At 42.0% G+C, this 15,253-nt stretch overlaps 1 protein-coding gene across 2 annotated transcripts in view; it reads right to left on the bottom strand.

Annotated features, from left to right (window-relative positions):
• The window catches only part of APBA1 (amyloid beta precursor protein binding family A member 1), a 236,500-nt gene that overhangs the window by 37,830 nt on the left and 183,417 nt on the right, over nucleotides 1-15,253 (bottom strand). For both annotated transcript variants that reach the window (XM_069574109.1, XM_069574111.1), the window contains exons 3-4: nucleotides 5,645-5,740; nucleotides 1,270-1,309 (exon numbers count right to left, since the gene is read on the bottom strand). In XM_069574109.1, the coding sequence (XP_069430210.1) occupies nucleotides 1,270-1,309; nucleotides 5,645-5,740 (136 nt within the window). The remainder of the gene's footprint in view (nucleotides 1-1,269; nucleotides 1,310-5,644; nucleotides 5,741-15,253) is intronic.

Raw genomic sequence — 15,253 nt, 5'->3', positions numbered from 1 at the left:
AATTTCATTTTACGCTTAGTGCTAGTGTAACTTTTTTAAAGGTAAAAAAATTAAAGTTATAGTTCTCCTAAGCCAAAGAATTGCAGACTTTCCTTTTCAGCGATGCCTCTGTGTTGCTCTCTGGGTGAACAAGCACACACATTATATCTTCACATTCATGTTGATGTTGAGCTTGGAAATCTTGAAGAAGAATAGTTTCTAATTCCTCAAAACTCCCCCAAGTGCTCTTGTGGAGTTCTGGATCTTTGCAAAAACAATGCATACAATTTCCAGGTTACTCAAGAAAGAAACAAGCTTGTCCTGGGCTTCAGGCCCAAGGGTTCAGAGGAAGGTTTATGGATTCACGTAACTCTCGGGCAGTGGAACATACATAGAACCTAAAGGTCAGACACAATGTCTGGGTATCCTATGGCCCCCAGAAAACCCTCCTTCAAGAATATGATAATCCCCCTGCTCCCTCAAATCATCTGCCATCCTCCCTGGTAGAGGATCAGTAGCCGTACCATGTGTGTGGTCTGACCTCAAGTTGCGGCGCCTAGTCTGCACCGAGTTTTAGCCCCACCAGATCTGTTGATGGAGTACACTTGGCCAGTGAATAACCCACGCGACCACGTGTGGCTCTCCTGCATAGATTATCGATCCCATGGAGAATGGTGAAGTTAAGACTGCCGGTTTCCAGCCTGTCTCTGAGACTCTCACTGAAGGATCTAGGGAAGGCTGCTCACCCTCACTCCATGCCTTAGTTCTCATGCATTACATGGGGATAATGACAAAAGCCACTTCACAAGATCAATCTGAGGATTCAATTAGTTATCAGTACCTGGGAGAGTAAGAGAGCTTGATAAGTGTTACTATTATTAGCTCACCCAAGCAAGAGACAGGAATTACTGGGAATTTTTTATTTTTTTAAACTTCCCCGTTAGTTAAACACTGTTTCTAATTGAATGGTTCCTGATAAATGCAAGAGGTATACTGGATTGGAAATAGGAGACATGGGTTTTGAATCCAATATGGCCAGTTCTAGGCTAGGCAAAACCCCCCAGACACCCCCAGCCTGTCTTCTGGACAGAATCAGCAAGGGCAAGGAGGAGGGTCTTTTGAGAGATTCATGGCTATTGCTGTTTTAGTCTAAGATTCTAAGACTGAAGACTGAATAAGTGACTCTGTGGCCTTTCCCACTAGTATCTTACAGCCCAGTTCTTCCAATACTCAAAATGCTAAAAGATTCATGAATGACTCAATGTTCAGTATTTCCTTTTCAGCTCTTACCTTCAACGTAGGTTGGGAATGAAGCCAAGCTTTTTCTTGACTGTAATTAAGACAAAAAGTTACAAAAAGGGCAAAGCATCATTAAAAATGCATTAACACAACCATCCATGCAAAATGAAAAATAAATGTATCACCAATGGCAGATATTAACCAGATGTCAACTATTTTTGGCTACGGACAATGAAGTGTGAATAAATATATGCATTTATTATTAAAAGCTACCTGCAGCCCAGAACCATCCATTCATATTTTAGATAATCTAAAAACCCTACATCCCACAACCAGAGAAATGTTTATCTTAAAAAATAAATGGACCAAAATTCATAATCAGCAGTAACAATTAAAGGCTCAATTTATATTTGTAAGAATCTAGGTGTGTGAGAAACTGTTGATTAGTAAAGGCACCAATAATATGATTATATGTTAAAATTAAGAATTCCCTTTGAGAATTTTATTCCACTTTAGGTCTTTGCAGGGCAAATTTTATTTGTACTTTAGGTCTGATCTCTCACTGTGCTAAAAATGGTTGCTAGGGTTTTTCTTTTATCTCTTCCTTTCATCTCTTACTGGTGTATTTTAGTTTAAAAATTCCATTACATAAGTCATTATTATGTGTTACCATGTATTATATATTATTCTTAAAATAAGAGTCCAATAAACAAAGACGTTTAAGAAGCAGTTAAAAAATCTGTCACAATAATGATTTATGTAATGGAATTTTTTATATTAAGTAAAACCCCATAGCAAAGGTTAGTCTCCCAACAGCATCCTTGAAGTGGATATAATCAGTTAGAAAGTTTATAGAACCTGACTGGATGACAGTTTAAATGCCAGCTCTCAGAGGACCAACACTTAACCCTTGGTTCCTTTCACAAGCAAATGTCCCAGCGATAACTCTCAGTGGAATAAGCGTCAGTAATTCATTTCTACTTCAACCATAACAGAATTTGCAGCTGACAGTCTGGGGCAGGATGAGGTGAGCGTTGTAGGAGGGTCGAGAGCTAGTGTAGAAGCGTCCCTAAAATGGGCAAAATCAGAGTCTGCATGGCCAAGGGTTATCTTCAGAAAGCCTAGGGATTGTCACTGCTAAGAATCTACCAGGTGTTAGGTGATGACTTCAGAACAAGACTACCTAATACAACACAGCTGCTCAGCAGGGTGACTTGAATTGATGGAACACTCTGGGCTGCCTAGTGGACTGATAGAGGGAAGGGCCCTGGGTGATGGCTGGGATATCATGGGGAACAACTTCACATCGCAGCACTTGATATAGTTTATACAGTGCTCTTCATTTGGAAGATGGGAATGGTAAAGGGGTGATAAATTAGATTTGCATAACATTCAAAAAAGAAAAACAGTAATGTTAACTGTTATGTGAAAAACTGGAAGGAGTAAAAGAAACAATTTTAAGACTTTAAACTCAACCCAAGACAAGGACAAGAATTCAACACTAATCACACAGTACACAATTCAGGGTAATCTCAGTAAACATGCTGGAGATGTGCTCACTGGGATGAAAAAGCTCCTCATACCCAAGGAGGGTTTCTGGTTTCAGAAAAGAATTACCTTTAGGGACACTAAGGACACAAGTTCACCAGGAATGAAAAGTTCCTGGCTGCTAAAGCATTTAAGGCAAAATGTACACCTACTGAACGTCAAGATTATGTGGATAGGAGAAAAAGGGAACTCCGATTTCAAAAATGCTTTACGTTAATTTTACTTTCTATTTACTCAAGTGAGAAGACAGGCCCAGTTGAGTGCCTGCTGGCTTAAAACTCTGTTTCTTTAAAGAAAAAAAATCTATAATTTCACGGTATGCAGATGAAAGCTAGCTTCTTCACAAGTGCCTAAGACTTTTAGATTAGTATTCCCCAACCATTTCCCTCTCCTTGCCCTCAGCATTTAGGGGCAATAAGGGCTTTATTTCATCTAATCAAAATGGTTTAAATTCCAGGTACAACTAAGAAGCCAATTTATATTTTCTTGGACTATTTGGATATTTTTCTGAATGCGAATCTCAAGGACAGTGCCCAGATTTGAGCAGAAGCTACAAAAGAATCACTTTAGTCTGCAGCTCTAAAAGCTACCATTTTCTTTAGAGTCACAACGAAGGGCATGTGGTTCATTCGTGTATTCTCTATTCATGGGCTCATGACTGGCTTTCTTTAGTCTCGAGGGCAGTAAACTTTTTTTTTAAGAGTTTTGTGAAATGAAAGAATCTATAATTATTGCACACAAAGAGGATTTTCATCATTATTTCTAAAGATATGCAGAAACATGTGCCAGGTCCTGTAGGAACTGGGAAACTAACAAATTTGCCTTGCTTATTATATCTGATGAATAATCAAATGCTGAATATTCAGATGTCTGATGGGCCCTTTGTTTTCTCACATGTGGACAGAAATGAACATTAGTTGATCCTTCACATTCAAGAATTAACAGAGACACATTCAAGAAGATAAAGGCCAAATCTTTGGGATGTTCAAGAGGTCACACAAATCATGTGTAGAGCCTGGAGTCCTGAACGATGAAATAATAACACACAAGCTACCTGTTCATACAGTATATGTCCTGCAAGTACTCTTTACCCCAGGGACAACCGACTGTGATGTTAAGAGCCTGGGCTCTCCAGAACTCTGGATTTTAAACCTGGCCCTACCACTTGTGACATCTGGGACGTAAGGTCAGTTACTTAACCTCTCAGCTTCCCCCATTAATAAATGAAAACAATAATTCCTACCTCATAGAAGTCATTTAATGCTTAAATGAGATACTATGCGATTTGCTTGGCCTGGTGCCTGAATGCTATAAATGCTCAAGAAATAGTAACTCTCACCACTGTTACCATCACTGTGGCTTTTCTTCTTGCCATTCTGCCCACCTACTCGTGTGCTATGAATAAAATATACGGCGTGCAGGGCCAGAAGAAACCACCCTGTTACTCCTGTTCCCGAGGCCTGATCAAGACCAGAGGAGGACAAAGCATATTTCAAATCTAAATTCTAATGTTGCTGTCATTTCTGAGACTGTCTCCCTGTGTCTGTTTGCTTTAATATGAATAGATTAATAAAAAATACTTATGCCCTGCATGAATATTTAATGGCAAATGCATGTGTATTCAATGACACGTCAAGGGTAAATTTTCACTAAGACTCCTTCTTAGAAGTGATCTGCCACTCAGGTTAAAATGGAGATCACTTTCTCCACTGAATTTAACTTCTTTTATCAGCAAAAGGAAGGAAAATGAGACAATCATTCATTATGTGGTTTCTCTCTTTCATGCATATCCCCAGTGCTGATTAGGCATTATCGATATTTAGAGCGAGCTGAGCCCACACATCAGATGATCGCGCAGGTCAGTACTGACCTGATGCTAGTTCATACACAGGTGGGAGGAGCAGTTAGCCAGGTGTAAAAAGACAATGGGTGCTGGAGAAGGCAATGTTTCCCCCTCAGGGAAAAACACCTGCCCTTTTCTGGCCTCAGAAACCTTCGTAGGAGCCAGCAGCATCTTCTCTCTCAAATATTCTCTGCCAGAGCAGAGCATGGCCTCCATCAGCAGGGTGACCATATGATTTGCGGTTCAAAGAGACACTTCACAGTTGCACTTCCTAGCAGCCCCTAGCCACACGTAGTTGTTTAATTAAAATGCAATAAAATGAAAAATTCAGTTTCTCAGCGCCGCTGGCCACATCTCAAGGGCTAGCGAGGCACACAGGCTAATGTGTGTCTACCAAAGAGGACAGTCCAGAAGCAGGACATTCCCAGCAACACAGGGAGCCCTCTTGGATAGCACTGCTTTAGAGTGAGAAGGGGTGCTCACCAGGTGTACTGCTTGGACGGCAAGTACGAACAAGAACCACCCCAGATAAACAGGACAAGCAGTTGCCCTGTTGTCAAAAAGCTATTTTACTTGCGCCTGAAATAAATGAGTATTTAAGAAACCAGCCCACTTCCCAAACCACACAGCAACTGTAATGCCATGGCATCGAGGCTCATAACCTCACGGCTCAACAGTTTTTGATGTTTCACGTTCAAGAGAATTTTCTGCAATCAAGGAAATGTTCTGTAAACTCTGCTTCCAGTACAACAGCCACTAGTCACGTGTGGCTACTGAGCACCTGAAATGTGGCTAGTGTGCCTGAGGAAGTGACTTTTTCATCTTCATTTATGAATTATAATAGACACAAGTGGCTAGTGGCTACTGAACGGGATGGCACAGCTTTAATCACTGAATTCCATGCTGGAGAGATGAGGGTTGTTCCCCCTACGGTACTCTGGGTCAGCAACTCTATGGGAAGCTGGGTAAAGCATAAACCAGAATTAGAATAAAACGTAATGGACTGATGGCTTTTGAAACAAAATGGTATCCTACCTCTTTATTTGTGGAGGCTTCCGCGGGGTCACCTGGATGAAGGGGTGTGCTCAAAGACTCTGCACCCAGGGGTGAGGAACTGCCCGGAGATGGGGACTGGAAAACAGCAAAGAAAAACACAGTGAGAACTGCACGGGGAAGGACAGGGTGAACCGCTTGGCCTTGGGGACCTGGGGGGAGAGGAGAAAGTTGCACACGACTGAACATTTCAGTAGTGAGAAAACTTCCTGGAACGGAGCTGCCAGTGGTGCCTAGAAGGCTTGGATTTGTCAAGCTTTCTTTAAATTCCTGCCCTGTTTTCAAAGAGGCCCTTACAGTTCCCCTTCTCCCTCCATCCACCACCTCAGGCCAAGTGTTGAAACACAGCAAAAGCTGATGACCGAACTGCAAGCACAGATGAATAAAGCTAATAGTGATACTCAAGTGGTTGGTTTCTGTTTTTAAAACATTTTTCTTATTGAAGGATACAAAGACTTTGGATGCTACATGTCTTAAAAAATCACCTGTCCAAGATGATCTAAATGAAAAAGTAAAAATTAAAGCATAAAATTTTTAAAGAGGCAGCTGGGACTGGTTTTGATGAATGGAAACTGAACCAGTTGTAAAATATTTTGTCTGATTTAACCCAGCAGCCACGGAAAACAGATATTTCAGCATCCAAACAACATTACCTTGGCGACTCTTAGAAGAGTTAAACTCTTTGTTAAGCAATATGTTTAAAAATAAGGCTTATCACTTAAAATGAACAAACTACAATAAAAGATACAACACGGCTAAATCTCAAGAATATTAAGAAAAAGTTAAAGGCACAGAGAAGCAAAAGCAGTTTGATTTCTTCAAAAACAAGGAAAATGAAATAATTTATTATATAAGGACAAGGAAGAGAAGGGTCTAGACTTGAGCAAGAGAAGGAGCCTTCAAAATTACTGATAATTTTCCATTTGTCAAATTAGGTGATGAGAACACTGTTTTATTTTTTATAATAAACACATCTTTTCTAAAATCTATTTTTAATTGGAGGATAATTGCTTTAGAGCATTGTGTTCATTTCTTCCATACCACAACACGAATCAGCCCTAAGTATACATATGCTCCCCTCCCTCTTGAACCTACCCCCCACCCTATCCCACCCCTCTAGGTCGTCACAGAGCACCAGGTTGAGCTCCCTGTGTTACACAGCAACTTCCCAGGAGCTATCTTTTACCTATGGTAATGGATATGCTTCAATGCTACTTTCTCAATTTGTCCCATCCTCTCCTTTCTCCACTTAAAAAAACACTTTTAAATACTCATTGATCTACTTAATAATAAAAGAAAAAGAAAAAAAAAAGACTTAGAAAAGGTTTGGAAAGCAGGGGTTCCATCAGGCATGTTACTACCCCCAGGTCCCCAGGTGATGGGCTCAGGCTCCCTGTGTGGGCCCCTGCTTGAATGGATCTGAAGCTCCAGGCCAGGGAAGGTGTTTAAAACTCTCCCCAGCTGATCCCGAAAGATTTCTGCATGCTCCCAAAATCTGGGGGATGAAGAAAATCTTCAGGTGAGCCACAAGGATGCTTAAGAATTCTGTAGCCATGGTCCTCTGAGAGCAAGAACACACCGCTTCACAGCTTGTTTGATGGAAGGCATAAAACCTAGTCCAGGTAAAGACCTATTCTCTGAGGAAGTGTAGGGATATGAATGAGGAGAGGTACATGCTGGGCAAAGAAAGCAAAATCACAACAGCAGTAGCTTGAGCCTGCTCCTGATCTCTGGAGACCGAGCCCCAGGGGAAGTGGGGGTACAGAGACATCAGGAATGTATCTCTGCTTGGGGAAGGTGAACGTTCCATGGAGCACGGTGCAGAGGAGGGGAGGGAGCATGTTCATACATGGCGGGGGTGGTCACCAAGCACTGGGTGAAATCACAAAAACAATAAATTCTTTCCAAAAAGTCTCAGTTACAGGAAATGCCCAATGAACTGAAGGATGATGTGGTAAGACAGAGTTACATGCACAGACGTGGTGCTGTCTCGTGTTGCTGCGAGGCCTGGATGTGTTTCCCATGAGCTGATGTGAGGTGAGGACTAGCGAGCCTCTTCATCACACACGTGCAGAAATCAGCTGCTCCACAGTTAAGCCAAGAGGACACACATCAGGGTGACATGAGGTACAAAGTACCTGAGCTCCTCGGTCTCTGGATTGCAAGAAAGGTGCCCTGTGTGCCTCTGAAAAGAACACACAGAACTTTTCATTTGGCACCCCCAGAGAGGTGGTGGGGACTTGCTGAGTTAGCTCTATGTCTGGCCTACTCAAAATTAATGGAGTAGTTTTCATGAGAATTTAATGCCTTTAAATTTTCCTAGTTTTTCAAATATGAAGCACTTCTTAGATATTTATGTCTATTTATCCCCAAGTAATTTTCTCTGTCACAAAGATTTTAAAGGTCTAGTCCCTGGGGAAGCTAGCACAGCTGCTTTTTCTTTAATTGCTTGGTTTGAGGGCCAACGTACCACTTTCATTAAAAAAAAAAAAAAAAGCTCCCAAAGTATTCCATAGTGCCTATTTCTCTAATTAGTTTCTGTTGCAAAGCTTCTAAAAATGGAGGCTTTACAGTGCTGTGAGCACCAGGTCATCTCTGGATGATGTGAGAAGACAGGTTATCTGCAGAGCAGGCTGGGGTACAGAAGAGGCAGGTCGGACCCCACAATAGGGCTTGGTGACCAGCACCAGTCACCCACCACGGAACCCCAGAGAAGAGGGCACACGTGACTCTGGTGGGCACTGTCTCGCCGAGGCTCTCACGGGGCCCACACCAGGCCTGATTAGGAGCCACTTCTCTTCCCTAGCCTTCCACATGCAAATGAGGCCCCTTGAGCTTCCGTTTGCACATGCAATTACTGACCTCCATCTAGAGCGTTCTCCCTTGTTCTCTCCTTCGAAACTGCTCATCTTGTTGAAGCCTTCTCAGACTCTGTTCAAGCTACTATTCTCCCCTGATGGCACATCCCAGGTTTTGTAATTATCTGTTTCTGTGTGTGCCTCCCCTTTCCCAAGAACTCTTTAGCAAAGCTCTTGTGTTCATCTTGGTGACCCAACTGCCTCGCCCTGGGCACTTGTGAACATCAGGGACTCACTCAGTAAATGTTCACTGACTAAATGACGTCAATGTGGTTTTCAGCCTTACCATGTTTTCCAACTTGCGCCAAAAGCAGTCAACAACTACTCTCTTGTATTATTTTTGGAGGTCAGTCATAAGCCTCTTTCTGTTATGGGACCCCTACAGTGCTACATCTGCATTTTGAAGTAGAAAAGTAGAGAAATGGCCTTTGCCAGTGAAGACTCCGACCTTAGCTCCGGCAAAGTTCCTTTAAAGCACAAAACTGTCCCCAAGAGATTACCCTACCTGGAAGCCTACTACCCAGCTACACCACTGCTGACAAAGTCAAGATGGACAAACACCTTCAGAGCAGACACAGACTCCATGGAGCCCAAGCCAAGGGGTTAATGTCAATTCATCTCAAATGTCTGCTTTAAAAGTCCTTTGCCCCTCACCCCAGCTTCTGCCTCTTCATATGCTGAAGAGTGGAGAGAAAACCAGAAATTGGAAAATAGCTTTTACTTTCAAAGAATGTATTGGAGGCAAAATTCAACCAATGATATGAGGCAAAAAGTAAAAGCTATCATTACATATTTCTGTCTGTAGTTTCATGCTTTCTGGGTTACTGGATGGATATTCAATTTCAGGCAAATGAGACCAAGGGTGGGAAGCAAAGGTGGGCTTGGAGATTCACAAAGGTGAGTGCCATATCGGGTCTCTAGGAAGGCACTGTTCAAAGATGACTCGACAACTCCCTGCTCTGGAATTACAGGAGGTCTCCTTAAGCTCAACAATTTGTTTTCTATAGATTATGTTCTAGCTGATTCACCGCAGCTCTGGGGTGGTAAAAGCAGAGCTCCCAGTCTTCAGACATAGGCTCTTCAACGCCAGGACAAGAGATGGATAATCCTGTCCTTAGGTCCAAGGATGCAAGAGCATCTGGAGGGAAAGCCAACCAGTCATTTTCATTCACTGGATATCTCTTAGGGGCACATAAACTGTTGATGGTTGGGGGAGAGATAGACAAACAGTTCACGGCACTTTCAGGCTATGCTTGTAGGGGTGAAAAGCAGTGCACGATTAATTATTACTTATTTATTCCTCCAGTAGATATTTCAGCACCTCCTTGTGTTCCTAGCACTGGACCCAGAAACAAAGAGGCAAGAGATGTTATGGTTGTTCCATCCACCCCTTTCCAAGGAGGAGGAAGAAACGTATGAAGTCTGCGCCACGGCAGGTGCAGGCACCTGGGAAGGCACTGCTTCAGCTGAGCTCTGAAACCTGGACGGTCTCCGTGCAGCAGGATGGGACTGGGAAGAGGTTGAAGGTACTAGAGACAGAGGCAGGGAGGGAGGCACAGCTCTGCAGGGAGGTAAGAAATGGGCTGAACTGGAGCCCCACTTGGGGACAGACTGTGCCTACTCTCTGCCTAGAGGCTATTTTCTTTATAAGTCACTGGCCTGTTGTCCTCATTGGAGAAGCACAGTCTAGGCACTTTAATAACTATTTCCTGAATTGAACTGGAAAATCTAAAGGACTGAGGGGTTGAGTTACCATTTTGGTCTTCCTTTCCCCCTAATCCTCTTTCATCCTTGGATATCTGCAAAAAGAACAGATTATCACCCAGAAAAGCTGACGGAATGACCCTGAGAACAACCCAAGGCCACGGGTAAAGAACCGCTGGCTCTCTCCAAATGGACAGTGCTGTTTTCAGAAAAGCCTAAAGACTGAGGCAGCGCCGAGAGCAAGGTTGTGATGTGGAGAGGTGCACAGGGATGGCGAGAGACTTCTGGAGGAATTCTAGTCAAAAGGCACAAAAAAGTGAGCTTGACCTGGGTCACTCACTTGCTTATCTAACACGGAAGTGCTGGCAGTGTCTGGAGAAGCCCAGGTCCCCACCTGTGCCCAAGGAGCTCCTGGTCTGGCAGGGCAGGCAGACCCGTGAACACATGCGAGATGTCCTCTGTAAGGAATGTCACCGAGTCCCTGAGAAAACAAGTTACCTTAACATAAAAACCACTAAGGAGCTAACTACTTGCAGGGTTAGTGTCTGTCTTCACAGTCTTCCCTCTCGAACACTAGCGTCTATCTGGTCCACATCTTTGTCAGCTGATCTCTGTTGACTGCTGGGACCATCTGGTGTTTCCAGACAAAACCAAACCAGAACTAAATAGCAACTGCATTGCAGGGCAGAAGTGCAAACACTGCAAAAATAAAGAAAAGGCAGAATTTCAAAACTGAAGGTGGTAAAACTGGAGAACTGCTCAAACCCACTATGAGCCATCGAAAAGCTGGTGGAGCTACACCAGCTAACAATTAAAAAGAGAAAAATGGAAGGATAATGATGTTCAGTTCAGTCGCTCAGTTGTGTCCGACTCTTTGTGACCCCAAGGGCTGCAGCATGAAAGGCCTCCCTGTCCATCGCCAATAATGATGTTAGAGGTGCTTCAAAATAAGCATGACTGGAACATCTGATAGTAGAGGCCCTTGGGAAAACAGTCTTTAAATATTTTTGCTGAAATGGTCCTTTCTGTGATTGAAAGGACTGTTTCTGATCATGCTGCAGGAGTCATGTGTGGATTGAAGGCAGTTGTTCTAGTGCATGATTCAATGACTTTTTTTCTGAGAAAAATTATGACTCTTTAAGTCAATACCTCTTCTCTAAGCTCATACAACTCAATAACAAAAAACAAACAACCCAGTAAAAAAATGTGGGCAGAACTAAGCAGACATTTCTCAAAAAAATTCATACAAATGGCCAATAGGCACATGAAAAGATGCTCATTACCACGAATTATCAGAGAAATGAAAATACAACTACAGTGAGGTATCACCTCACACTAAGAACAATGCTGGAGAGGGTGTGGAGAAAAGGAAACCCTCCTATACTGTTGATGGGAATGTAAATCGGTGCAGTCACCATGGAAAACAGTATGGAGGTTCCGTAAAAACTAAAAATAGAGTATGAGCCAGCAATCCCACTCTGGGCATACATCCAAACAAAACTATATTAAAAGAGAGAAGTGTACCTTCAGAGAGGATGAGATGGTTGGATGGCATCACTGACTTGATGGACATGAGTTTGAGTGAACTCCAGGAGCTGGTGTTGGACAGGGAAGCCTGGCATGCTGTAGTCCATGGGGTTGCAAAGAGTTGGACATGACTGAGTGACTGAACTGACCCCTATGTTCAGAGCAGCACTATTCACAGTAGCCATGGAAACAACCTAAATGTTCGTCAGCAAAAGGATGGATAAGGAAGATGTAGTACACATATCCAACGGACTACTACTCTGCCACAAATAAGAATGAAATAATGCCATCTGCCGTAACCTGGATGGACTGAGATCATACTGAGAGAAGTCAGAAAGAGAAAGACAAATACGATATGGAGTCTAAAATACGACATAAATGAACTTATCTGTGAAACAGAGACAGACTCACAGAGAGAACAGACTTGTGGTTGCCACGAGGGAGGGAGGGAGGAAGAAGGGACAGATTGGGAGTTTGGGGTTAGCAGACGCCAACTATTACATCTTATATATAGGGTAGATAAACAACAAGGTCCTACTGGGGACAGGGAACTACATTCAATACCCTGTAATAAGCCATAATGGAGAACAACATGAAAAATAACATATATATGTATAACAATCACTTTTCAGCACAGCAGACATTAACACAACGTTGTAAATCAACTATACTTCAGTGAGATAAACTGAAAAAATACTTCTCTAAGAATTCATATACAGATGAAACTATAACTGACATGTTGTTAATCAAAAAATAAACTAAGCTTATGTTTGTAATTTTTAGTATGGTTTTTCAAGGTAAAGTTCTAATCAAATCCCTTTCTCCCCATACTTACTTTGAAACCTTGGCATTTGCTGTAAGAGGATTAATTTTAAGTAGACCTTTGAAGGTACACTGACATGAGGATCCTTTGGGACAGTCCCTCTGTCTCCCCTGGTTGGTTAAAATATGACATGACAGCAGCCATAACAGATATGAGCAGGTGGGAGCAAAGACCATCTGGACCAGAGAAAGCTTCCAGTGGAGAAGACACAAGTCTTCTGTGCCACAGTGCCCAGGACTTGGAAGGCCCTGAGAAAGGCTCCTGGGTTGTTGGGAAGTTAAAAAAAAAAAAAAATCAATGAATTCCTAAGACACTGGCCAAGTTTTCAAAGCTACCATGTTCTGGCTTTCCAATACTAAAGTCCATTTTCAAAAGCATAGGTGATTACAGGGAACACAAGTTACATATCTCCTTTGAAAAATACTGACGTTTTAATGTTCTGTTGTGGCAGAACAAGTAAGATTGCAACTCAGGTTTCAGGATACTGAAAGGGCTAAGAGCTCAAACACCAGCATCTGGCAGACCTGCACTGCGTGTGAATCCTGGCTTCACCACTCACCGCCAGGTTCCCAGCCTCTGACTCTTTCGAGAATGACATGAGGATTGGGAATGACATGAGGATTAATTGGTAACAATGCACAGAGAATCAGCTCAGTGCCTGGGCATGCACAAAGCACTTAACCAATATTTGAGAATCTTTTACGATTACAATAATAACAAAAATTACTTTGCCCTTATGGGAGAGTGTTCACAAGGACAATGCATACCCATGGGGATATTTTCTTCATCTCATCTTGCTTCCTTCCTTATTAACATTTTATTCATGAATAAAATTAAAAAGCACACAGAAGGCTCTATAAAAATCATGCCACAAAGATTTTAAATTACTTTATAAGCCCCAAGACTCTTACTGGTATAATGGCAAGAATAGCTCATTACTGGCTATGGCTAGGGGGTACACACAATGACTGCATGAAGTTTCTGGCATGTTCAATTCAAGACAGCATGTTGGAGCATGAAGACTGAGTATGATGCTATTATGGTGATTGATTTACAAAAGGGAGCCATGTTCGTATTCACTGCTCTAGGGTTAAATGACGACAGCTCACACAGACCGTGACACACTGATACACTGCACTGTTTAGGACGCCTGCTAGAAGATCCCAGCTGCCTCCAGCCAAGTCTGATGAATCCCAGCACACAAAGGCCCATTTCTTCAAAGGGAACTCAGGGACAAAAATCTCACTGCAACCAAGGGTAGGAGAAATAATCCTTTAAAATCATAGTTTTACCAAGCCTATGAATTATTTAGCAACTTCAATTATATGGAGAAACTCACAGAGCCTGAAAATAAGGTGTTTTTTTTTTTTTTAAGTCACCAAACAGCTGACATATAACATGTAACCCAAACACTAAGAACTCATGAACATTCTTCACCAGTGTTATGGATAATGTCCCTCTCAAACATATATATTAAAACCTCAACCTGTCCCCCTCCCCTCAGTGGGATGAAATGGGAAGGTGGGGCCTCTGGGAGGTGATTAGTCATGAGGATGGAGCCCCTGTGAACAGGATTAGTGCCCTTGTAAGAGGCACAAGAGAACTTGGTTCCTCTTTCACTGCCTTCCACCCCAACACAGCAAGAAGATGGCCATCTACAAACCAGGAAGAGAAGCTGACCATCAGAAGCTGACCATCCTTGTACCCTCATCTCAGACTCCTAGGCTCCAAAATTGTGAGAAATGAATTTCTGTTGCTTAAGCCACCAGGTCTATGCTATCTTGTTACATCAGGCCAAACTGAGTAAGACATTGAGACCTCTCATGAAGCACCTATTTACTCTCATTATTTTAAATACAGTTTTAACAAGCTCTGAGGAATTCATTCCTCAATTGGAAAAACTTTAGTGGTTCCTTTTTGCTTAAAGAATAAATCCTAGACTCTTTTACCTTGGCACTTAAGGCATCCAAGGTTTGGCCTTAATTTCTTTACCATTTTCCACCCTTCCAAGTTCTTATTGTCTGCGATCAAGCCACTGAACTCCTTTCTGTTCCCTGTGAGTTTCTGGTGTGAACCTTTGTTTATGCTCTTGTCTGAACTGCACATGTTCAGAACCCTCCAAAGGCCCACTTCAAATACTAGTTCTTTAATGAAGTCTTTCCAGTTCTCTTAGGCAAAATGAATCCCTCTCTATGAGAATTGCTTGTATTTTATCTGTGTCATTCTTATGGTGCATCACTTTCTCCATTATATTTCATAAAATTATAATACTATTAGATAATATTTTAGTTACAGTATTTAATAATCACTTTGAAGGCAGAATTTATGATTAACTTACAGTTTCTTTTTCAAGTGCTTAATCAGGATTCCCCATAAAAAATATAAAAGGTGTTCCAGAAAAGTCTTAAATATATGGAAGGATGCATGGGCACCAATTCTTTAATATCAGAGGAAAAAAGGAAACACAAAAAAGAAAAAGGTTTACATACAAAGCATGTTCTAGACACATGTAGCATTGCACTCATGTGCTCATATGGAAGTCTGTGGGTACATGTAGCTCAGGGTTCTTGCCACTATTTTTAATTTATTTTATTGATTTATAGTGTTGTGCCAATTTCTGCTGTACAGCAGTGATTTAGTTATACATATATTCTTTTTCATGTTCTTTTTCATTACAGT

Source organism: Ovis canadensis, chromosome 2 (genome assembly GCF_042477335.2).
Source record: "Ovis canadensis isolate MfBH-ARS-UI-01 breed Bighorn chromosome 2, ARS-UI_OviCan_v2, whole genome shotgun sequence".
NCBI classification, from domain to species: domain Eukaryota; kingdom Metazoa; phylum Chordata; class Mammalia; order Artiodactyla; family Bovidae; genus Ovis; species Ovis canadensis.
The sequence above is the reverse complement of the archived record's forward strand: the minus strand, read 5'-3'. Positions and strand labels throughout refer to the sequence as shown.